This window comes from Alligator mississippiensis, chromosome 13, assembly GCF_030867095.1.
Source record: "Alligator mississippiensis isolate rAllMis1 chromosome 13, rAllMis1, whole genome shotgun sequence".
Lineage (NCBI taxonomy): Eukaryota > Metazoa > Chordata > Crocodylia > Alligatoridae > Alligator > Alligator mississippiensis.
This window is the reverse complement of record NC_081836.1, coordinates 23,089,834-23,114,399: the sequence shown is the minus strand read 5'-3', so window position 1 is coordinate 23,114,399 and position 24,566 is coordinate 23,089,834. Positions and strand designations below refer to the sequence as shown.

Here is a 24,566-nt window from a genome sequence, read left to right as displayed (position 1 = left end):
CATTGTTACATACAGCCACAGAAAGTAATGCTTCAGGGGCCTTAGCACCCAGCTTCTTGCTGGGGAAACCACCCCTCCATAGGTGCCTCTTGCCTCATGGCAATGCACACACACACACACACACACACACACACACACACACACGCTTGCAAAAATATAATAGCTTTTTGAGGTACAAAAAGAAAGAGAAATGGTCACTCCTTCCTTGTTACAGCCACAGAAAGTAATACTTTGATTTGTCCTTGCAGCTGTACTTGAAAAATTGCTTTGATTTGTACTTGATCCCCTACCTAGTCCCTCTTTCCCCCCAGCTGTGGCCTTATCACCAGGGATCCTGGTTTTCTGTGATAAAAAAATTCACAAATTCTCTGCAGCCGGTCAGGCACCCTAGGGGAGGTGGGGGCGGGGTTTGCAGCCTCCCCGCTCCCAGCTGGAGTGCCCAGCCGTCTGCAACCTCCCTCCACTCCCGGCCGGAGAGTGCCCAATCTGGCTGGGGGCTGAGGGAGCGAGGAGTCTGCAAACCCCCTGCCTCCTTGGATTTGCAACTGGCTGGGAGCTCTGGGGGTTTGCAGCCAGCCAGGCACTCCAGCATGTGTGGGCAGGCAGAGCCCCCACCAGTGTTCCTCCGAGTGCAGGCTCCGTACTCCTCCTGCTCCTGCCCCTGGGGCACCAGCATGGCTCTGTACTGCTGCTCACAGCCACTTCCCCCAGTCTGCCACCACTGCCTTTCTGCCGCTTCCCCATCCCCTGCCCCAGTTCGCTGCTCCGGCACCACGGCCCAGCTGCACGGCAGAGACCACATGATGCAGCAGGGGCTGGACCAGCCCAGCCGGCACCGCATGGAACCAGCTGAGAATCACAGGGGCCAGGCCAGCTTTTGCTGCACTGCAGCTGGGAACCACATGGTGCCAGAGGAACCAGCAGGGGGTGGAGGTAAGTGGTGGCAGTGTTGCAAATGGCTGCGGCAAGAGGGATTGGGAGCGAACAGGCGTGGGGAGTGCGGCTGGGTGGAAGTGCAGTGTCTGTGCAGCGCACTGGGGCCAGCACTGGAGGGCTCCAGAGTGAGGCAAGAGTGCGGGGCGGGGACCAGCAGGGTGAGGGGGAGCTGCCCTAGCTCCAGAGCCCCTGCTAGCTTAGGCACCAGACTCCTGCCACCCTGCTCTGGGCCCCATCAGCTCTGGCCCTGGTGCATCAGCGCAGACCCCATGCACTCTGAGCTTGTGGATGCTCTGTTGGCAATTATCCTCTGCTCATGCAGAGCAAGGGGACATTTAGAAAGAATGGGAGAAGCTATTAGTAGAAAACGCTTCTTCATGTGTGTAATTATATGGTGGAACTCACAGCCACAGGGAGTTACTGAGGCCAAGAATTTAGCAAGATTCCAAAAAGGGATTTGACTCCACAGCGCTCAACAATCCCATCCCATGTGCTTGGTATACATGCCCTGGACTCCCTCTGTCAAGTCTTGGGTCGAGTCTAGAGAAGAGAAGACTGAGAGGGGATTTAATAGCAACCTTCAACTACCTGAAGGGGGCCTTGAAAGAGGATGAAGCTAAACTGTTCTTAGTGGTTGCAGATGACAGAACAAGGAGCAACAGTCTCAAGTTTGAGAGGACAGTGAAAGAAGCCACAGTCACAACCACCACCATGCAGGCTGAGGGTCAGCCAGGCAACCTAAGGAAGAGACGCTGGGTCATCATGGTGGGTGACTCCCTCCTGAGAGGAAGGGAGGGTCCCATCTGTTGCCTGGATCCCATGGCATGGGAGGTGTGCTGCCTGCCTGGAGCCCAGATCAGGGACATCACTGAAAGGATTCCTGACCTCATCTGGCCGTCCAACTACTATCCCATGGTTCTCATCCATGTGGGCACAAATGATGCAGCCAGGAGTAGTCCAAACCGTATCGTGAGTGAATACAGGGCTCTGGGGACCAGACTTAGGAAGATGGGGGCACAGGTGATCTTCTCATTGATCCTTCTGGTCAGCATCACACCACCTGCATCAAAGAAGTCAACCTGCAGCTCTGGAGTTGGTGTCTGTAACAGGGAGCTGTTGGCCCTGTTACTGAGACAAGTGAAGGAAGAAACTTACCGTGCTGGCAGTGAGGTGGCAGAAAATCTTGACGTTATCAGCCGGCATCGGGAGCGTTCACCGCACCTGGAAGACAGGAAGCGCTGTTAGCTGAGAACCAGAAATAACTATGATGAAAGGAATGACAAAAGAACAGTAAACCCCCAGAAGGGGAGCTTAGAACCGTGGTGACTTAGCAGCAGTGTGAATTTTCATGTGGAGGCATTATCGTGACGGAGGGTAACACCCCTCAAGAAGCAGGTATCAAAGATATAGAAGTTGCCTGCAAATTAGGGAGAGTTTTGGTGAACTCCAGATCAGGTAACAAGAAGCAATTAGGGACTTCATTAGAAGTTAATAATTACATAATGGGACTGTAAATACTTTTTTTGATGTTACTCTACCCGAAGTGGGGAAAGAGTCCTGTTGGACGAAGAAGCTGTTTCCTTAGTAATTCCCTTTTTGTGTGGGTTTAAAGTATGGTGATGAAGTTATAAATAAGATGTGTGCAAAAATGTCCTGAACCATGTTACCTGTTGTGAGCAGATCTCTGGTCACAGAGATGCACTAAGAAAGTAAATATTGAGATTAATTTTCAACTGTGACAACAGCACAGAGTAGCCCACGTGTTCTTTTCTAAAAATAAACTCCCATCAACTCATGGCAGGTGAGTAAAACTTGGGAGAAATTCTGAATCAAAACATTTTCTCTATATAATTGATTTAGGAATAATAACGCACTCACAGTTTCATCAAGTGGGTTTTGGCTTCTTCGACCATGATCTGCACTTCCACAAGAGGGGCATCCTGGGATATGATGGTCTTCATCTCCCTTCAAAAGGTAAGAGTCTGTTTTCTTACAGATTGGCTGATTTCCTACATGGGGCTTTAAACTAGTTTTGTCAGGGGACGGGGATGCAGACAACAGAGAGAACCTAGGATCAACAAACCACAAGCCATGTATTGGAACAGCCCACGGTAAGTACTAAGGGGCCAGATGGGCAACAGGACAGGGGGGCACCAAGAGCACCCATGGGGGCAGAGGTGGGGCTCAAGGGTCTCTATACTAATGCTAGGAGCATGGGGAACAAGCAGGAGGAACTCAGACTCCTGCTTGCAAACAAGAACTTCGACTTAGTTGGGCTAACTGAAATCTGGTGGGACCCTACCCACAATTGGGCAGTAAGTACTGAGGGCTATAGGCTGTACAGACGTGATAGAGTAAGGAAAAAGAAGGGGGGTGTTGCTCTCTATGTTAAGGAGCAATATGCAACTTCCATCATCAAGATGGGACCAGAGGAGGGGCAAATTGAGGTACTGTGAATCAGAACACTGCTTCTGTGGTGGGAGATGTCTGTCAGAGTGGGCAGCAGTTGCATTGCTGTATCTGTCTCTTTTGTCTGGCTTATGTGTGTACCTAGCATCTGCCACTGAGCATGTAGCACAATTACAATGCACAAAGCCCTAGGGGGAAAATAAGTGAATTTTCTTCTCTGGTCACCTTGGCCCACAGAGGAGATTCTATTTTTTTTAGTTGTCTAAGTGGCAGTTTGGTACAGGTACAGATTCTATTCCTGGACATGTAACCCCACAGGTAAAGACAGCAACATATGCGCATAATGCCAAGCAACACAGTGGAGCAGGATTCAGCCATAGCTCCAATGGCTGAGTGGACAGGGCACTCACCTGGGTATCTGGAGACACTTAAAAACTGAATTTCTAAAACTAGTGCTCTAAGAATTGACACAACACTTGGTTGATGAATAGAATAAGGCTTGCTTTAATAACAACCAACAAGCTACAAAACTAAATGACAGAAAAAGACTCTTTCCCAATATAAAATGAGCTATTAGTCCCTGTATTATCTTAGCTGTAACAGTTTTCTCACCAATGCAGACAGGGAAAATGATCCAGTCTTGCAGCCTTTACTTGTGGGCTGGGTGCAGTATGGCTTCTTGATCTTTCCTGGACTGCACACCTTGCTGGCAGTTCTGTCTTGCTTTATACTGTTTAATTGTATAGCTTCAAAGCATTTTTCCTTGATGGTTGACCAATTAAAGTCTGAACAAAACAGGGAGGAAAAGGGTGACCATCATATTACAATTGTTAAATTGCCTGGCTCCTCTTTTTAGATTTATTTATAAGTGAAGAGTTGTGTTTCTCACAGCCGCTGACTAGCTCAGCAATTTCATCTTGAGTGGTCAAACAGAATTCTTAGAGACATTGGTTACCAGACCTGTCTTTGAGTATTTGTTTATCAATGGGGAAATTTGCAACATCTTGTACCAGAGATGGTCCATTTACAAAACTCCAGACATACATTAAATGATTGAGACATTTGTAACACCTTAGACACTGGATGCCTGTTTTGAGAGATGTGAGGATTTCGTGTATAGGACATTTTTCCTGTATTCAATGCACCTTTTACAGGTTTAGCTTGAAATGTATATTTAATCTTTTGTTTTCTTTAGTTGCTAGTTCAATTGAAATGCATATGTAATGTCCTTGCCTTCTTTAGTTACACTGGCTCAGCCTTCTCTCTGGATTTCTTAGCTTTGGAGATACACATGTAATGAGCATGTCATATCTCTGCCAACACTTTTTTTTTTTAAGAGGAACCATCCCTCTTCTTATTTGATGGTATGGGTCTAGTATTGAGTACCACAAGCTTCACTCTCTCTTATGCCTAATGGGTTGCAAGCCATTAGCAGAGTTAAATATTATTTCTGGCAGGCTTCTTACCACAACCCAGTCTTGCCCTAGTCACTGTCTTGCATTTTTGTGCAAGAGACACTGTTCTAAGCATTCACAGCTTTTCATAGCCAGCATAGGCTCTCTCTGACCCAGAGGGGTTTTGAGCCTGTGTTCCTGAGTTAATTCAGCACAGCACTTGAACCACAATGCTACAGGTAAGGATCATGCAGAGCCCTCTCCAGCACACCTTTCAAAACTGAGCCACTGCCCCTTGCATTTAATATACTGGTGTTGACTTGACACACGTAAAATCAATGCTCGGGATCTCAATATTGCACTGTTAGGCAGGAGGGTGTGACACAAAATCATACACACACACACACAAACTGCACATACAGCACTGGATCCATACACACATACACATATACACACACACAAACATGCACTTCAGTGGCTGTGTGTTAACACTAGGGAGCACTTGGGGTTACTTGGGGTCACTATGCCCTGGGGTTAGTCAGGGGTCATGGTGCTGGGGTTACTTGGGGTCACTTGGGGCCCAGGCAGAAGCGAGGGAAAAAGCCAGGGCCGGAGACAGCGGTGTGGGTGGTGGAGCCAGGGAAAAATGCCAGGGTGGCAGCGAGGAGAAGCAGTGGAGACTGGAGGTAAGGGGCAGCGGGACAGAAGCTGGGAGGAAGCTGAGAGCTGGCAGGAATGGGAAGAAGCAGTGAAGGTAAGGGGCGGTGAGGCAGAGCAGAGGCCGGAAGAGAAAGCTGGGTGACAGAGGGAACTGGGAGGTGGAGGTAGCCAGAGGAGGCAGAGGAGAGGTCAGGGGAGAAAGCTGGGGCAGCAGTAGAGCAGAAGATGGAGGAGAAAGCCGGGAATGGCAGAGACAGGGAGAAAGCTAGAGAAGCAGCAGAGACGGGGGAGAAAGCCGGGATGAAAGCCGGGGCAGAGGTGAAGCAGAAGACAGGGTAGAAAGCCAGGAGGTGGGAGAGACGGGGAAGGAAGTGGGGGGAGTGTCGGAGATGGGGGAAGAAAGCGGGGACGAAAGCCAGGGCAGAGGTGAGGCAGAGGTAGGAGGAGAAAGCTGGGAAGTGGCAGAGTTGGGGGAGAAAGCCAGGCAGCAGCGGAGAGAGAGGGAGAAAGCCAGGAGACAGCGGAGCAGGTGAAGCAGAGGGCGGTGGAGAAAACAAAGACGGGGGGAGATCAGGAAAGCAGCTAGCCAGAAGATAAAAAGGCAGAAGCCAGGAGGTGGAGTGGAGGTGAGGGGCGGTGAAAGCCAGGGTTTGGAGGAGAGCAGTGTTGGAGTTTAAGCTGGGATGGAGAACAGAGAGACGGGTGTTGGAGGTCAGAGGCAGCAGGGAAGCAGACAAGATGACACAGAGAGAGAAAGAGACAGAACGAAGGTCAGAGGGGCAGAGATTGGAGCAGGGCCAGGAGATCAGCAAGACAAAAACCCAGTTCAGGGTTCCAAAATAACAGTTTTATTAAACAGGCAACACACTATACAGCCCCACAAAATTATTGGTTCACACACACACACACACACACACACACACACACACACACACACACACAATGGTAGCAGGAGAGAAAGGACTTGAGGGATTTGAGGTCCAGGTGTGCAAAGACATAGAGTTCAGGTCCCTTGCTTGGGGGAAGAAGGTGGGTGATAGCTATCTATCTGGGCTGTGAGTTGATCCTTGATGGGTTGTTGGGGTCTTCTCCATCAAGGTGTTGTCCAGAGGGGGTCGCCGGCAGGGCCTCTGGGTGGACAGGTGGTAGTGCTGCTCCAGATGGAGAGGGCGTCCCAAGGAGGTTACACTCTACCCCCCCTTTTATAGGGGTGGGCTACCTGTGACTCCAATGGGCAGGACATGCCCAGGCAAGGGCCAGTCCTGTTCAGATGAGGTCATGCAGTTCTAGGTGTCCTCATTGTCCGAGGTATACAATAGTGGAATTTCAGATTTCTATTCTGTTCTTTGTTTCTATGTTGCTGGTTTCTAGGAGAGTCTTTATCTTTCAAATATTGGGTCCTGGGAGTAGGTCTGTGGTTTCAGGGAGAGTCAAAGCAAGGTTGTGGTCTGGTTGTTGAGTTGATGGTCCAGTGGTTGAGTTGATGGTCTGGTCATTGAGCAGGAGCTATTTTTAGGCCTGCTACCATTATGTCTCTCAATCACCCTCTTTCATCCTCATTCACCCAGGAACCAATTTACATAGGAGGGGTAGGCATGGGTCATAGTTGCAACACAGTTACAATAGGGTATTCCCAGTAGACACAAAATGGAGACATGACATTATAAGATGGAGAGTTGGCATTACTTTGGTTAACTTACAGGAACAGGCCTAAATCATACAATATCACTATAAAACATAGGAATACAATATAAAACAGTAAAAATCAATACAAAAATAACAGAACACTATTTACAATATAAAAAGGAGCATGTCACAATAATGGCATACAAGAATTTAGCTTATCTATGACTACTTATAAGTATTTATAAGGGATAGAGAGGGCAGAGAGAATGTCAGAAATGGTTGGGGAAGGGGAGGGAATGTATTTTTAAATAAAAAAAAGGAAAAACTGGGAGTTTTGCTACACTGGAGAAAACGGATGGAGGACAGTATAGAGGGGAAGTTTCTGCCCTATTGCGAGAATGGGTCTACATCCCATCCCTTCCAGGCAAGCAGCCTCACTGAGCTACACAGATTCATACTTGTTCTTTTCTTTTTGGCCCCATATATCTTCTTTTTATGGATGCCCAGAGAGCCAACTTCAAAGGGGATGCCAGAGAAGGCTTTGGATAACGCCTTCCCTGTGGTGTAGTAGTTCAAGTACTGTACCAGGAAATCTGAAAAATACAAATTCAACTCCCTTCTGGGTTAAGAGGGCTCCTAGCCACTCAGCTGTTATGGCTAAAACACTGCATGGCCCTCTTTCTTCTCCATCATAGTTGTGGTTATTAGACTGACTACAGTTTTGGACCTTACACAATGCTATCCATTCATAAAGGGTGTGCGCACCTAGCTGAGTATATGCAATGCCAGTGTGTAGCCTAGTCAGATGTCCAGTCTGTGCACATCCACACACATGCATGCTATATGTTCACACTTGCAGAAATAGAATGCCCTCCTACCTGTAAGCACCAGAAATGCCATGTAGATGACCAAAAAGCTGCCTTTTGGATGACTAGAAAAAAATAGAATGCTATCCCTGGTGTGTAGGACTACCTAACAAGCTCTGGCTAAGACTGACCAGTGTTGCCACTCCTAAATGTTAACAAATCATAAATCAAGCCCCTAAAATAATGTAATTTTCTTTAAAACCTCTATTTTATGGTATCTTTGTGTTATAATTTTTGGGTCTTCTGATTTTGAAATTCTCTGCAATTATAAGGCTTTTCTTAATGCAAGTCCAGATTCTCCCATAATCAACTGACTGTAGGAGCTGACTCGAAAAGCAAAAAACTAATTCTAGAACCTCACGAGCTAGTAATAATGGGCATTTGTACATGACACAGGGGTTTCATAGATTTCATAGACATTAGGGCTGGAAGGGATCTCAGAAGATCATCGAGTCCAGCCCCGTGCCCAAAGGGCAGGAAGTCAGCTGGGGTCACAGGATCCCAGCAAGATAAGCATCCAGTTTGCTCTTGAAGGTGTTCAATGTAGGCGCTTGAACCACCTCCGACGGCAGGCTGTTCCAGACCTTGGGGGCTCGGACAGTAAAGAAATTCTTCCTTATGTCCAGCCTGAAACGGTCTTGTAGTAGTTTATGACCATTCGACCTAGTCGTCATCCCTTGGGGCGCTCTGGTGAACAAACGTTCTCCCAGTTTCTGGTGGTCACCCCTGATAAACTTATAAGTGGCCATCAGATCACCCCTGAGCCTGCGCTTTTCCAGGCTAAAGAGCCCCAGGGCTCTCAGCCTGTCATCGTAGGGTCTGCTTCCCTGACCTCTGATCATGCGCGTGGCTCTTCTCTGGACTCTCTCAAGCTTCTCCACATCCTTTTTGAATTGTGGAGCCCAAAACTGGACGCAGTACTCCAGCTGCGGCCTCACTAAGGCCGAGTACAAGGGGAGAATGACGTCCCGGGATTTGCTTGAGAAGCATCTATGGATGCAAGCCAGAGTTTCAGCGTTTTGGTCGCTTTACTAGCCGCAGCATCGCATTGCAGGCTCATGTTCATCTTGTGGTCAATGATGACCCCCAAGTCTCTTTCTTCCTGAGTGCTAGCCAACATAGCACTGCCGAGCCTATAAGGATGCTGCGGGTTTTTCTTCCCAAGGTGGAGAACCTTGCATTTATCAGCATTGAACACCATCAGATTCTCGTCCACCCACTTGCTGAGCCTGTCCAGGTCAGCCTGGATCACCCGCCTGTCTTCTGGTGTGGATGCTTTGCCCCAAAGTTTGGTGTCATCGGCGAACTTGGCCAGTCTGCTTCTGACTCCAGTGTCCACATCATTAATGAAGATGTTGAACAGTATGGGTCCAAGGACAGAGCCTTGGGGGACCCCACTGGTCATGCGCCAGTGGGGACACCATGATGAGTGACTTCCATCAATTACTACCCTCTGAGTCCAACCCCGGAGCCAATTTTCCAGCCAGTGGATGGTGGAGGACCCAAGGCGACAATTGGCCAGTTTCTCCAAGAGGTGATCATGGGAAACCAGATCAAAGGCTTTTTTGAAGTCAAGATATATGACATCAATCTCTTCTCCCTTGTCCAGGGGATAGGTCACCTGGTCGTAGAAGGCAATGAGATTGGTCAAGCAAGATCTACCCGCAACAAACCCGTGCTGGCTATCCCTTAAGATGTTGGCGTCGGCCAGTCCATTAAGGATGGCCTCTTTAATAAACTTTTCTAAGATCTTCCCTGGGATAGAAGTCAGGGTAATGGGCCTATAGTTAGCCGGATCCACTTTCCTCCCTTTCTTGAAGATAGGCACCACATTGGCCTTCTTCCAGTCTTCGGGCACTACACCAGAGCGCCAAGAGTTTTCAAAGATCCATGCTAGAGGCTGGGCTATGATGCTCACCAGCTCCTTGAGTACCCTGGGGTGAAGATTGTCAGGGCCGGCTGACTTGAAGGTATCCAGCTTCTCAAGATGTTCCTTCATGAAGTCAGCATTAATGGAGGGCAGGGGATCACCCTCACCCAGACTTCCCTGTCCCGTAGCGGGCATGGGCATCCCATGGGACTGATGAAAGACTGACGCAAAGTACCTATTTAATAGGTTGGCTTTTTCCTGGGCGTCAGTTGTCAGTTGCCCCATCTGGTTCAGCAGGGGTCCAAAGTTGCCCCTGCTTTTCCTCCGGCTCCCCACATATCTGAAAAAGGACTTTTTATTGTCCTTGATGCTCAAAGCTAGCTGGAGTTCAGTTGCAGCCTTGGCTTTCCTGGTCAGCTCCCTACAGGACTGGACCAGTGCAGAATAATCCTCCTTGGAGGTGACTCCCATCCTCCATCCTTTGTAGGCCTTTCTTTTTAGCCTCAGGAGGTCTGCTAGGTCCCTGGAGAGCCAGGGGGGCTGCTGTGCCCTCTTGCTGCCTTTCCTCCGAGATGGAATAGACTTAGTTTGTGCATTGAGGATCGCTCCCTTGAGGAGCAACCACTCTTCTTGAACTCCCCTCTCCCTGGGGTCATGGTCCCTTAGGGCCTCACTGACAAGCCTCCTGAGCTTGTCAAAGTCGCCTTTCCTGAAGTCAAGGACTTCCATGTTGCTGACTGACTTGCCAGCTTTTCGGCGGATGGTGAAGGTGATCAGCTTGTGGTCGCTGTCACCCAGCTTCCCATCGATCACTAGGTCGCTGACTAGGTCATCCCCAGTAGCCAGTACCAGGTTGAGCAGCACTTTGCCTCTCATTGGCCCATAGACTTCTTGAGTCAGGTAGAGGTCATCCATGCACGAAAGGAAGCTTTGCGACCGCTCAGATTTTGCTGAGCGATCCTCCCACGAGATGTCCAGGTAATTGAAGTCACCCATGACAACCATGGTCCTGGAGCATGCCGCCTCAGCCAGTTCCCGGGTAAACTCCTGGTCAAGCTCAGGACTTTGGGTGGGAGGTCTGTAGTAGACTCCCACCATTGTGTCCCCTGTGCCGCGTTCCCCACGGATTTTAACCCAGAGGGTCTCCAGTCGTCCACCCTGGTCGCCAATATCGGCTTGCAGGGACGTGTAGCTTTCCTTAATATAGAGAGCTACACCCCTGCCCCTTTTGTCTACACGATCCCTCCTGTACAGGGTATAGCCATCTACACCCGTGGTCCAGTCATGGGTGGAGTCCCACCAGGTCTCCGTTATCCCTTTGACATCATAATTATTTGCATTGAGCAGGAGGATGAGCTCCTCCTGCTTATTCCCCAAGCTCCTGGCATTTGTGTACAGGCAGGCAAGTGCCCCCTGGGGGGCTCCTTCCTTGCCCACAGATTTTACCAGGGCTGGGGCAGGGGTGGGCTCCCTTAAGTGCCTTGAACTGCTGGCTTCGCAAGGATTGCTCAGCGGGCCACTAGTGGCAGTAGTCCCCCCGTCCCCCAGCGGGCTTAGTTTAAAGCCTGGTGGAGCAGGTCAGCCCGTATGGCTGAGAAGAGCCTCCTCCCTAGGGGAGAGAGGTGGAGGCCATCTCTTCCCAGCAGCTTGCTGCCTCTCTCACCAAATAGCGGGCTGTGGTCATGAAAGCCAAAACCTTCCCGACGACACCAGCGCTGCAGTCTTTGGTTGACCACGTGGATCCTCCTCTCCCTCCTCGGCCCATAGCCTGAGACTGGGAGGATCGACAAGAACACCACCTGTGCCCCCAGACCCTTTAGCCCCGCTCCCAAATCCCTGTAGCGCCTCATGACCCGGCTGGGAGCGCGCCGAGCCATGTCATTGGTGCCCACATGAATAAGGAGCATGGGATAGTGGTCTGTGGGTTGGAGAAGCTTTGGGATCCTCTCTGCAATGTCCCGGATGCGGGCCCCCGGGAAGCAGCAGACTTCCTGGGCTAAGGGGTCGGGGCAGCAGATTGGCCCCTCCGTCCCCCTCAGGAGGGAGTCTCCCACAACAAACACCTTACGTTTTGTCTTGGGGAGAGCAGGGGCGGGAGCTGCAGTTGGGCCCATGTTGCCTGCGGGAGCCGGCAACTCAGCAGGCTCCGCAGGAGCGGTAAGAGGTGCGTACCTGTTGCTCAGCTCTGGCGGGGCAGGGGCCTTGGTGCAGTGGGTTTAATTCTCCCTAAATTGAAGCAGTGTTTTTTTAAAAGTACCACTTCAATTTAGGATGAAGTAAACCCCCATGTCATGTACCCCCATGTTCTTACCTGCCTCTCCAGTGGCAGGGAGTGGGGAGCAAGCTGCCAGTGGGCCAAATGGTCCCTGAGCTGTGGGGCGGGGGGAGCTGGTGCTTTCCTCTGTGGCAGCAGCGGCACCCCTGAGGTGGTACTTGGCTCAGGCAGTCCTGGGGGACACTGCAACTGCGGAGGGAAGCACTGGGCCACTGTGCAGCTCAGGTAGGCAGGCAAGCTCTGGGGAAGGAAAAAAAAAAAAGATCAGGCTCGCCGTTTTTTTTTTTTTCCTTCAGTGCAGCCTGCTTTCCTGGGCTGCTGCCAGGCTGCCTGCTGAAGTGGCCTGCAGAGCCCCAGAGCCCCACGGGGCCTGGCGATTCACTCTGCGGCTGTAAGGTAGCAAACTAAAAGTCCTTGGAGGTGTTTTAGTTTGCTCTGCCCCAAAGTCATTTGCTGCGCCCCAAAGTCATTTAAGGTGCATTATGCTACCGAATTTGCTACAGCAGCTGAAAGTAAGACGCAATACACCACCGAATTTGCAAACTTGTGTAAACAACAACATCATTAAAGCGGTGCAAAAGGGCATTTCACCCGCTTTAATGTGTCGTCTACAAATGCCCATTGACTGAGCCTTGGGGTCTTGGCAGAATTCATTTAAAGAACATGGATTTAACAGCTCATCACTGATATTTTTAAAAAGGCAATGGAATTCTTTGTCAATATTGTCATATTTCTGCATAGGAGCATGGCTTCTTGTTGTTGAGATGGGCCTCCCTGACTGAGCAGGATTGGAGAAGTTATTTCTTGGCATTTGTTAGCTGAGTTCCTGATGAGTCTTTTCTGAGATGGGGTAATAGTGATACAGCTAGATCAGCCTGACTAAACTGGAGAAGGTAATCACTCCCTAACATCCTTGGTTTCTTTTTAATTATCCCTTAATTTACAAGAGGACTCTGAAGGCTGAATCACTTTTAATAAGTTTTACCTTTTGATGCTGTCATGTCTTTTCAAATGGCAAATGTCTTTGCACATTCTTTGCCATGGTTCTAAGGGGCTGGGCCTTTGTAAAGCTAAGAAATGATTTTCCTGGCTTTGACACTGTTAAAGAAAAATAACCTACCTAGCTATTCTTATGTGCCTGGCTTTGTTTCCTAGCACACAGTGGGAATTAAAATCCCACCTATATTACGTGTTCTGTGGTTTGGACTTCCATCAGATGTGGTCTGGAAAGGCTTTTTTTCATTCACATCCCAACTTAATGGCAAGTGCCTCCTTTGTTTTCCATTCTCTACATCTTCACTCAGAGTGTTTCTCACCATACTCTTTACTGTCATACCATAGAGCCTTGGCATGGCCAACCAAGAGCATCTCCCCAGCACCCTGGCTGCAGTGCTGAGATACATTAGTACTTTAACACTTGTATTTCCCATCTGTTGCTGCTCAAGGCCCTTAGTCTTTTTGATTCCAGAACTTCTCTCCTCCTCTTTGTCTATTTGGATTGAGGATTATCTGAAAACCCTGAGACAATAGCCTGGGACCCTTTCTCTTAGATCTGGAAAGATGGCATCATGTGGGGCTCATGTTGCCCCCATACTGTGACACACAGCATGAGCAATTTGGTCCCTCCCACTCCACTGGGCTAGGTGTCTGCACATTGCAATAGTTGTGTGTTGGATACCTGTTTGACTGCCACCCCCAAGATGGGTTAGTTACTCCCATTTATGCAATGTCTATGTTTTCCCCTTGAGCTCTTTATTAAAATCTGTGTTCAGATGCTTATTACAGTGGCCCCTCCCAAGGGATGGGTGTATATTTCCATATATCTGAAGGAGCTCCAGTCAGGTGCTATAGCATGCACTGAGGTGTCCATTTCATTCTGCCTAACCTCCTTGTTTGTATTTCCAGGGAGGCAGTCAGAGACCAGGAGAACATCTGCTGAGTTCAGGAGGGCAGAGCTGCCTTGTCCAGGTCCTCAGACCTGTCCCTTCAGCTGGAAACTCAACTCACAGTAAGAGCTCACCATGTTTCTCAATGCATGCATCTAGGTTTTATATTCTGAAGCATACAATTATCCAAATTATTTTTGTAACTTGGTGCTGGGCTGTCAATTAGTGTAAATGGTGTTTGTTCAGAGGCTGATCTACATTATTGAAATTATTGTTGCAGTTATTAATCATACAGAAATAAACACCAGAGGTACCTGCTGCAAAGCTAGAAGAACTAGAAATAGTCAGGCATGGGGGGAGGGTGGGGGCTTGTCAGCATCACCTTGGGCCTTGTGGGAAGCAGGCAGGGAAAGGCAGATTGATTTAAGACAGCCAGTGAGGGACGTGGACCCTACTGGAAAGGTCTGAAAGGCAGGGAGGGGACAGAAGTTTAAATCAGGCAAGATTTGGAATCAGTTAAGAGACAAGCAAGGTAGAATTGCTGTGGGTCCAGTATATAGGTTGAGCACTGGAGATGGCAAGAGGCACTAAGAAAAACAGCACACCAGAGACGTGGTGTCAGGAATTAAAATGTGAAAGAAGTATTGGGGAGATAATGGAGATTCAGCTGGTGGGAACTTAAAGGAGACTAGGGATAGGTTACAAGAGAGTCCCATGCACCCTTACTGCCCATGGATTGGCTGAGCTCAAACATCAAAAGCAAAATATGCCAGGAGGGATTGGGCATATTTCACTGGGTGCAACAGGGCTGTCATTATTGTGCACAGACTAATGTAGATGCGTATAGGGTCTTGGAGTCATTAACATGTGTCAGACAAAGAAAGAAATCCCTGCCCTGACCAACTGAGGTTCATACCATCTAAGGGATTTAGGTGCTTAAATGCCGTTCAGGTTTGGACCCTTGCAGATAAAAAGAGAGCCATGCAGCCCAGGCAAACAACAGGAGCTGGTGTATTACTGCAGGAATCCTCCATGGGACTTGGAGGCCTCAGAGTGTTTGGAAGGAGGAGACAAATGGTGCTATCTGGGCATAGACTAATCAGCAGTAAGATGTGTCCTATTCTGCACTGACAGTACCAGATCAGGAGAATTTGGGCACAAAACACCAAGAGGAATCTGGTTATGAGATTCACATCCTTGAATAGGCACAAGCCAAATGACAGCAAGCTCCGAAGCTTGCCAGAAGTGGAGACCATATATCAGGGGCCTTTCCTAGAGTAGTTAAGTTCCATGGAGATGCCTCAGATCTTCAAGCAGCACCATTCTGTCAATGCTGCCTTTCAAACTGCCTGCAAGCCTATGGAAGGAACTGGAGGGAGTGGTTTTATAGTAGAAATGGTGCATTTGCTCTCTGTAACCTCCACCTTGCGGTTCCTTCCAGATGCTGCTGCAAGTCACTAACAAATCAGAGGATCAGATACACTAAGAGAAATCAGATTGTTTTCCTTAGCTGAACTCCTCCACGGCTGGAAACTATTTACCTTTTACATGGGACACAAGGACCATTGCAGACATCTGTGATATCCAACATAAACTGTGCAGAAATCTATTTCCCTAGGGGAAATGGCTGCATGGGAAAGCTATTATGCAAGTTCCCTATGAATGGTAATGTCATGTCAGACTGATTGCTCTTAGTTCAGGGGCTGATGGAGGGCTGCAGGGAATGGTAAAAGCATGCTCAGCTGTCAGAATGGGTCTGATATAACAATGCTGCTCCACTCTCAAAGAGGTGCCATGGGCCCTGGTGTACCCTCCCTGATGTAAAGAATGGGCATGGCACAGAGCTCAGGGAAGTGATTGTGTGGAAGAGAAGGGGGAAATGGTAGGAGCATGGAGAGCATTTCAGCCTTGAGCCTTGTAACAGAACACTAACCCTGAAGAAAGCGCTTTGGCTTCTCCATGGTGGTCAGCAGAGATGGGACAAAGTGGCAAATCTTAGCTCCAGATCTAGTTCCCTAAGTACTGGTATGCATAGATCATAACTCAAGAAGAGGGTGCAGCCTGGAATGGAAGGGTTTTGCTCCTTTGACCCAGGTTCCTTTCTCTTTTGGGCCCCAATTCATATTAGCACCTCAGCCTCAAGGCCTGAGGCAGTTACTGAGAGTCATTGCCTTTCACTGGGTTGCCTTTATGTGTTCCCTCTGGAGTGCAGAGTTGTGAAGGGGCCTTGCAGAATGGATTCCCCACATCTTGTGGTAGTTTAGGGAGTGTTGTTAGTAGTTAAGATAGATAACCAGGAATCAGGACTCCTGGGTTCTTTTTCCATCCGTCATTGATTTGTTGTGTGACCTTGCGTAAGCCCCTTCACTTCTCAGTGTCTCTATGGAAATAAGGGATAGAGATAAAAAGTGATCTTCTGAGAGGTTGTGACATGTGCTTTAATTAGCAGCCTGGGGGAAGTGCACCTTCAGATAGCAGGTGTCATAGATATGATCCAGATGTGGGGGCTCAGAGGTAAGGCCTGGGATGTCCAAGAGTCAAGGGTCACATTACCAGGGAGTCCAAGCACAAAGGGGTAAGCAGGATCTGGGGACTAGGAGTTAGGTAAATGTGTTAAGGCTAGACAAAGGTGCAGGTAGCAATTAGGCAAGGCTTTAGGTAGGAGCTGCTGGTTAGGAGCTAGAGGAACAGCAGGAACCAGATAAGACAACAGGGAACCAAACATCAGGAACCAGATTAGGAAACTCAGAACCAGAAATCAGGAACCAGCGCCAGGAATCAAGGACCAAACTAGGAGCAGGAATACAAGACCCAGCATGAGAAGCACTAAGAGCACTACAAGGGATACTGCTTATATGCAGCAGCCATATCCAAACACTTGAGCCAGATGGGGGCACTTAGGCAGCTGGCATTCAGTCCCCCCAGGATATCAGGGCCTTGTCTGTCTGCCCACTGCTCAACCCCACTACAACGAGCTAGCAAGGGACACCCTCTCTGAACCCTGACTTCCAGATTCTGGTGTCACTTGCTGGTTTGCTCAGTCAGACACTGCTGTGCATTTCCCCATAACCTGCCATGACTGTCCGTGGTAGGGATAGGGCATATGGGCACTGATAAGTGATGGCCATGCTGCCAAGTGCTTCTGTGCTGACTTTTTAGGGGGGTGGGGTGGAGAAGCCCTCCCCAGGTGTATAGGGCAGAATTCTATTTCACCTAGTGGATGACCAGAGCACAGTCTGGAATAACTCTAAGGGCCAGATTCTCTTCTACTTTTAGGCACATAAATGAATTTGGGTATCTCAGTGTACTCCATCCAGCTCCAGTCTATGAAAAACAGTTAATGCAAATGATGGGTGGGGCCTTCTTTTCCTCCCTGCATTTTTGTGACACAGTCTGAAGGATCAGATGACTGTGTGTTACAAGATTTGATGCATTCATGGATTTTCAATTACTTGAGCAGGGTGGAATTAAAGTCCTGAAAGGGTAATTAAAGCACATTTCAGAGGAGGGCCACCCGTTTGGTGAGAGGGCAGCAGGACAGGCCCTATGAGGAGAGACTGAGGGACCTGAACCTGTTCAGTCTCAGCAAGAGGAGGCTGAGGGGAGACCTGGTGGTTGCCTACAAACTCATCAGGGGAGATCATCAGCAAATAGGAAGAGCCCGTTTCTCCCTAGCACCACCTGGGGTGACGAGGAACAATGGTCATAAGCTGATGGAGAATAGATTTAGGTTAGAGATCAGAAGGCAATATTTTACAGTTAGGATGGCCAAAATCTGGAACCAACTTCCCAGGGAAGTGGTCCTTGCCCCTACCTTGGGCAAATTCAAAAAGAGGTTAGATGATAACCTGTCTGGGGTCTTGTGAACCCGGCATTCATTCCTGCCTGTGGCAGGGGGTCAGGCTAAATGATCTGATCAGGTCCCTCCTGACCCTAGCTACTATGAAACTATGAAACCCTTCAGGGAAGCCAAATCACTTATGTATCTAATAGGTGGAACAGAATCTGGCCCTGAGTTAGCATATTGTTGTGTAGGAGTGACACTATTACCCCTCTGGGTGTGCAAGTGTCCTCATCATAGGAATAGGATTTCCTCTGGAGACACACAGATATCTCTTTCTAGAATGGGGGCACTTACATGCCCCAGGGGGTAAGAAAATAACTCCTACTCAATGGTTGAGTAGCTTTCTGCTCATAGTCACTGCTGGAAGTGGTGGGCTCAGCAAGCATTGTTGAAGAATACAGGTCCATTTGTAGGGTCAGCTCCTTGCAAGGTTCAAGCTGATCAGCTTCCTTCCGTTCCTGTTGTATACATTCCCCACAGGGGTAGTACGGCACAGGACACACAAGATTCCAGTACCTTCAAGCAAAACTACAGGTGGGAATGCCCAAGGAAGCCTGGGCAGCAAACGCTGGGGACTCTTGCTGGGGGATCAGTGACAGGCATTCCTGAAGGAAATCAGGCTCCTTCCCCCCCCCCAAGCTGTTGTTTTAATGAAACTAATTTGCTTCCCTGTTCCCCATATTAGAAGCAGTTTCACAAGGCAGAACAATCCACAGTCAGGCCTGATGCTGAGGTGCTGGAACTGTATTGTAAGCAAATCACATGGTCCATCTGCCTCACCCCAGCAGTGCCACTAGGATGTATCCTCTTCTGCCAGGGCTGCTCCTGCTACCTTTCAGCCCCATGCTGCAGACTTCAGTTTCCCTTTTCCCTGCAGAATGGGTGTCAGGAAGCTGGTGCTACCATTGCTGTCTGTGGCTTCCCTGTTGCACATAGCTGCCACACTGAGGATCAGTGCTTTCAACATCCAGGCATTTGGAGACAGCAAGCTATCCAATGAGACCGCTGCAGATATTATCATCAATGTGAGTGCTGCTGGCCACTGTGCCAATGCTTACTGCTTTTAGGAGCTGGGGCCAAGGCATGGTCTGTGCCCAGTATTGAGCCAGCTCAGAAACCTCTGTGACAGCTAGCAAAGGTTTGTGCAGGTGTTTAACTGAAAAATGGCCCCACTCAGGATTCAAGGGGGAGAGGTTGTTGACCTGGGAAAGTTCTCCCTATCTAGAGGGGAGCATGTCTATGGATTCATCTTGGTGTCACAATATAGCCTGATACCAGCAAGAGGAGAATCAAAATGGCACTGAATCTTAAGGTGATAAGACTGAGCGGATCAGGGGTAGATGTGTCCTGTCTGAGGGTCACCTGTCAGCACTTACCTATAGCAGGCACTTCACTACTTCCCCTCTGGAAAGGGAAGGCAGTGAACCCAGCATTCATGCCCTGGAGGCACTTCTGTCCCTGCCAGGGATGAACCCCAGCAAGGGACTCTTTACTGAATGGAGGCAGCCAGAAAGGTGCCCACAGCCCCAGTCCAGACCTGGGTTTGGCTCCATATCCCTGTGCTGGGAAGAACCCAACTCCTGAGCTAAGTGGTCTGAGCACCCCCGTATGCTGGGCTGGCAGCTGCTCTTTGATCCAACCCAGGACCTGAGCCCTTACTCTGATCATGTCTGGGTGACCATGTGTCCTGGTTTAGCTGGAACAGTTCTAGATTTTGGAGGTCGGTCCTGGCTGTCTGGTGAGAATTAATATGAGCATCCCAGAAACACAGGGGGATGTAGAATGCAGTCTGGCAGAGGCAGAGCAGCATGGTGTGCCACACGTCACCCTGCCTCTGCCTCTGCCTGCAGCAGCACTGCTAACTTGGCTGGGATGGGGATGGGGATGGGGATGGGGATGGGGAGGGAGAGCAGTGTCCTGGATTTCCTTCTGGTCAGATCAGACTGAGTTCTGGAGTCTGGGACCAGGGGTTGGGAAAACATCAGAGTGGCTGATGCATGGAAGATTCTTGTCTCTCAGCTCACAGGGGGCACTGTCACAGGACACTCAGCATTCAGGCTCTGTTGTAGCACTCAGGCTTTGGAACTGGCCTGATGGGTGACCTCCAGTGTGTCCCTTCCCCACAGTGCCTTGGTGTTCTCCTCTGTGAGATAATGCCCTTACCCTTTAGTGAAATTAGCAGGGAGAAATGTCAGCCACTGCTCTGATCTTCCAGGTATCAAAGTGGGGAACTGAGCCTCTTTCTATACCCCATGGAGTTACTAGTCCTTCCCTGAGGCTATCTCATTGAATGTGCATCAATTTATCTGTTATGATAGAGATAGCCTGGTGATTTGTTCCTGGCTGGGGCTCTCAGCACCGCTGCTAGCAAACAGGCTGTGTTCGGGTTGGGAGGAAGCTGATTGCTGTACTACTGAGTGTTGTTGTGGTGCTTGTCCCCTGAACATGCAGTCTTTCACTTTGAGTCTCAAGTCATCCCCGCCAGCTGTTTGATCTAAGCCAGGGTGGGCAAATGCAGCCCACGGGCCGGATGCAGCCCACCAGGCCATTCTATCTGGCCTGCGGGGCCCCCAAAAATTTAGAAAATTAATATTTATCGGCCCCTGGCTGCCTGTCATGTAGCCCTCAATGGCTTGCCAAAACTCAGTAAGCAGCCCTCTGCCTGAAATAATTGCCTGCACCTGATCTAAGCCCTGGTCTGAGCCATACCACTTACTGAGAGCTCCTGCCATCCCCAACAGATCCTGTCTAGGTACGATATTGCCCTGGTGCAGGAGGTGCGGGACTCTGATCTCAGTGCTGTGACAAAGCTCGTGGACCAGCTTAACAGGTAACTTGGTGAGAACACGGCCCCTGAAGCACAGGTAGGGCCCCTGGAGCACAGGTAGGGACCAGTAGTGTGCGAATGGGTGGGTGAGGTGGGAACAAGCCCTAGGTGCTGCCTAAGGGGGAGGGCACCAGAAGGGAATGGAGAAGGTGCCTCACCCTCCCATCCCTGGCTCCACCTCCTGCTGCACATTCCAACTCCTGCCCAGGTGGTGCAGGAGCATGTGTCACTGAGTGAAGGGTATTACAGGGAATGTAGTTATATCGATTGGCAACAACTGGAGGTCACTGTCACCACTGGAGTTCACCACTGATGTCAGCCCATTTCATGCCCCCAAAACAGCTGTTAATAGATCTGTTATCCATGAATTTGTCTAGTCCCTTTTTCAACTAGTCTATGCTACCTGCATCCACCACCTCTTGTGGCAATGAATTCCATAAGTTAAATACACATTGCATAAACCTGTCTCCTACTAATTTCCGTGGCTGCCTCCTAGTTCTAATGTTCTGGGACTTGGTGAAGAACACCTCAGTGAAGAACACCAGATTGCGAGCACAGTTCACTTGGTCCACACACTTCATGATTTTACAGACCTCTATCATATACCCCCCTCAGCCACCTACTTCCCAAAATGTAAGGGTCCTCCTGCCAGCTGTGCTCCCTCAGGATACCACCAGGTCCAGCAGATCCCATGGGTTCCAGAAGTGGAACCTTCTGGGCAAAGAGCACTGGGCTGAGCATTTCCAGAATATAGCGGCTTCCTGATGAAGGGATTCATGGTACACAAGTCATCAACTGGCACCAGGCCAGGCATGGCTGGGGCTCCCCCAAAGCATCAGAGACTGCCTAGGCAAGAGCAAGGGAGCCTGCCTAGCAGAGATGATCAGGTGCCACATTGCGAGCACAGTGTATAGTACTGTGGACTGGCTGGTTTGTAGGGTGTTTCATTTGGCCAACCTCAGGAGGTGGAGTCAGACCCCCAAGCCAGGAGGTCCATCTCAGCCTCCAGTGACTTTAAAGACCTGTGGTTTGTAAGTCTGCACTTGAGTTTGCCCATCCTCCCCTCCTGTGTCGATGCAGATGGAATCACTGCAGGTGGAAAAGGCAACTCCAGAGAACCCAGAAATACCTGTGTCTCAAAAATGACTCCACCCACCCTCTGCTCAAACTTAGGCAAGACAACGTGCCATCCATAGAGAGGCTACTTACTATTTTGCCTAGGGGCTGGCTTGTCTGATGGAAAACAGTGAAGGTGCCCTGGCCCTCATGACCCCACGCAGAATAGCCAAGGGGAGTAGGTTGGGGCTGAGTGGGGCAGGCCCTGGGCCATGCTGGCTGGCTAGCTAGAGTGGCCCATACACCAGGCCTAATTATCTCACCCTGCTGCTAATGTCAGGTAATGCAGGAGTGCCCACTGCTCCTTTCACTTCTCCCTTGTGTCCCCTGCAGCATGACAATGGATGCCTATTCCTATGAGAGGAGCAAGCCCCTGGGCCGGGAAAGCTACAAGGAGATGTACCTCTTCATCTACAGGTAATGTTTCATTCCGGGCTGCTGGGCAGTGTTGTGAAAGAGCTGGGGCCCTGATTTGACCCTCCCAGTTATTGTCAGTCACAACCCCCCAAACTCTGAGGGTGATCAGGGAACAGCTCCTCCTTGTCCCATGCACAACAGTACCTTCATGCCTTTCTGACCTATATTGGCATCTTCCCTAAGGCTCCTGTAAATGTCAGAGCTGGGTAACTGAGAATTGGGCCCCCACATGTGGGTGAGATGAGGGCTGTGATCAGAAGGGTCTGATCACAGCCCTCAACAGCTAAGGCTGTTTGAGACTCCATTCACACATTCAATTTCCTAATACAGTGTAGGCCATATGTGGCGTTTTCCACTGGTCTTTACTTGGTTAGTGCTCTTAAACCTACAGCCTGCTTCTTCATGCTTCTTGTAAGACTGCAAATGCTGAATCCCAAATTTCCCCAGATTTTTGGTGTGGAAGTTTCCATTGGCCTTAGGATAAAGTACTCTTTCATAGCCACTGTGAGGCTCTAGTTAGTCTGTCTATGAGTCTGTGCCTGCCCAGAGCTGATGTCAATAACCTGAGTCATATAACAGGGAACACAGAGTTATGGATTCAGATGAACAAACACACTAGTGAATCATCAAGATCTGAAGCTGTGAGAATTCTGCGGGGCACATGGCATGGTTATTGACATGGCCCTTGGATGGACCCCCACAGGCAAGGTGCTGTGTTCCAGACTTCCTCAAGACAGACAACAGGGCAAATTCACCAACAGTGAATTTGCAGGGATAGTGGGGGGACAGGTGGACCCTAGGCTGGGACAGGGGTGCAGGTTACAGCTGAGAGGCATCAGCGTGTATGTGCATGTGTGCATGGAAGGAGAACCCAGCCTGGAATCCCACTGGGCTGTGAGTTGGGACTGAGCAACATGCAGTGGTGGATTAAGATTTATTGGGCCCCTTCCCTTCCTGGTGCTGCCTCTGCCAAGGGCCTCGATGCCCCACCAGGGAGTCTGGGTGGACTCAGCCAGGCTGGGAGTGGTGTGACAAATGCCCACCGCTCTTCCCTGCCCCCTGCCAGCCCACTTCCCCACCCCCCCAGCTGGAGCATAGCTGAGCAGGGTGATGGTGGATCTGGGATGCCTACTGTGGGCTTGGGGCTCCCTGCCCTGACACCTTTGCTCCAGGGACACCGCGCTGGCCACACATCCCCTGCCTGACTGGCAACAGGAGGCACAACTCGCTGCCCCTGCTGCTGGGTGGGCAAAGGGCATGTGGCTTGCATGGGATTTCCAAGGGAAAGGCAGCAGAGTGGAGCCCCAAGCCCATAGCGGGCAACCCACATCCACCCAGCACACAAATTCAGGGGGACATGTGCCCCCTGCCTCCACTTGGGGGTGCGCATAGTGGTGGAGAGCCACCCTCCCATGCCCACTGGACAAGCCACCCATGGCTCCATCCCGCTCCCCACCCTGGCCCTAGGTCCCATGCAACGCCTTGGCTAGGCAGCACCCTCAGCCCCTGTCCCTGCCCCACTCCCTCCCTCACTGTGGCAGCCTTGATCTGCCCCCGCCACGAACTTACCTGCAGGATAAGTGTTCCGGGCCATGTTCATGCAAGTGGTCATACACAGGCACACGACACCCCGTGTCTTGCTCCCAGCACCCCCAAGCAGGACCCCTTGCAGGTTAGAGTGCTGCTCACCTGCAAAGAGAAACCCGCCATTTCCCACTGGAATCCAGGCACCCAGGGGCCCCTGATTAGCAGGGGCCCCTGGACCCAGGCCCCACCAGCCTGTGCATTAATCTGCCTATGGTTGCATGGGCACCACTGTCCAAGAGGCTTTCTCTGTGCTTGTCTGTGCTGTGCTTTCCCATGCATACAGCTGCATCCAGTTCACTTGATAGAGATTTTTTTTCCCCATAAGAACTTTCCCTTGCAGTCCAGTCCCTGCAGACCAAGCTTTCTGCAACCCTCCTGAAGCTCCCTCCCCCTCTTCTTGCTCTGTCCAACCCTCTTTGTCTCCCTCCCCAGGAAAGAGGTGGTGTCTGTGGTGGACAGGTACCAGTATGAGGACCCAGAAGACATCTTCAGTCGGGAGCCTTTCATCATGAAGTTCTCCTCACCCTATTTGAGTAAGCAGAGTGGGTGGATGGGAGATTAGTGTCTCACCTACAGCACTGCCTGGCCCTGGCCATAACCAGGCCTGTAGGGCATCTTGCTCTGGGCGCTTCTGTTGCACTGTGCCATCCTCAAGCTTAATTCACCAGTCCTGCTCCTGAGACTCATCTGTGAACCTGGCTAGGCCGCAGTGCACTGGTGAACTGCCACTTACAATAAGGGAATGAATGGTAGGGAAACTGAGCCCTATGAGAGCCTGTTCTTACCCGTGCTGCCTTGTGCACTGTCCTGAGGATCCATGTTCTTGACAAATGAGCTATGCCTGTGTTGAACG

General features: G+C 50.1%; 1 protein-coding gene across 1 annotated transcript in view; it reads left to right on the top strand.

Annotated features, from left to right (window-relative positions):
• Nucleotides 1-2,800: 2,800 nt before the first annotated feature.
• DNASE1L2 (deoxyribonuclease 1 like 2) overlaps nt 2,801-24,566 on the top strand; it is a 28,404-nt gene continuing 6,638 nt past the window's right edge. The window contains exons 1-6 of the mRNA XM_019489968.2: nt 2,801-2,910; nt 13,942-14,044; nt 18,644-18,791; nt 20,508-20,596; nt 22,043-22,126; nt 24,146-24,246. Coding sequence (XP_019345513.2) covers nt 18,645-18,791; nt 20,508-20,596; nt 22,043-22,126; nt 24,146-24,246 — 421 coding nt within the window. The 5' untranslated portion in view covers nt 2,801-2,910; nt 13,942-14,044; nt 18,644. The remainder of the gene's footprint in view (nt 2,911-13,941; nt 14,045-18,643; nt 18,792-20,507; nt 20,597-22,042; nt 22,127-24,145; nt 24,247-24,566) is intronic.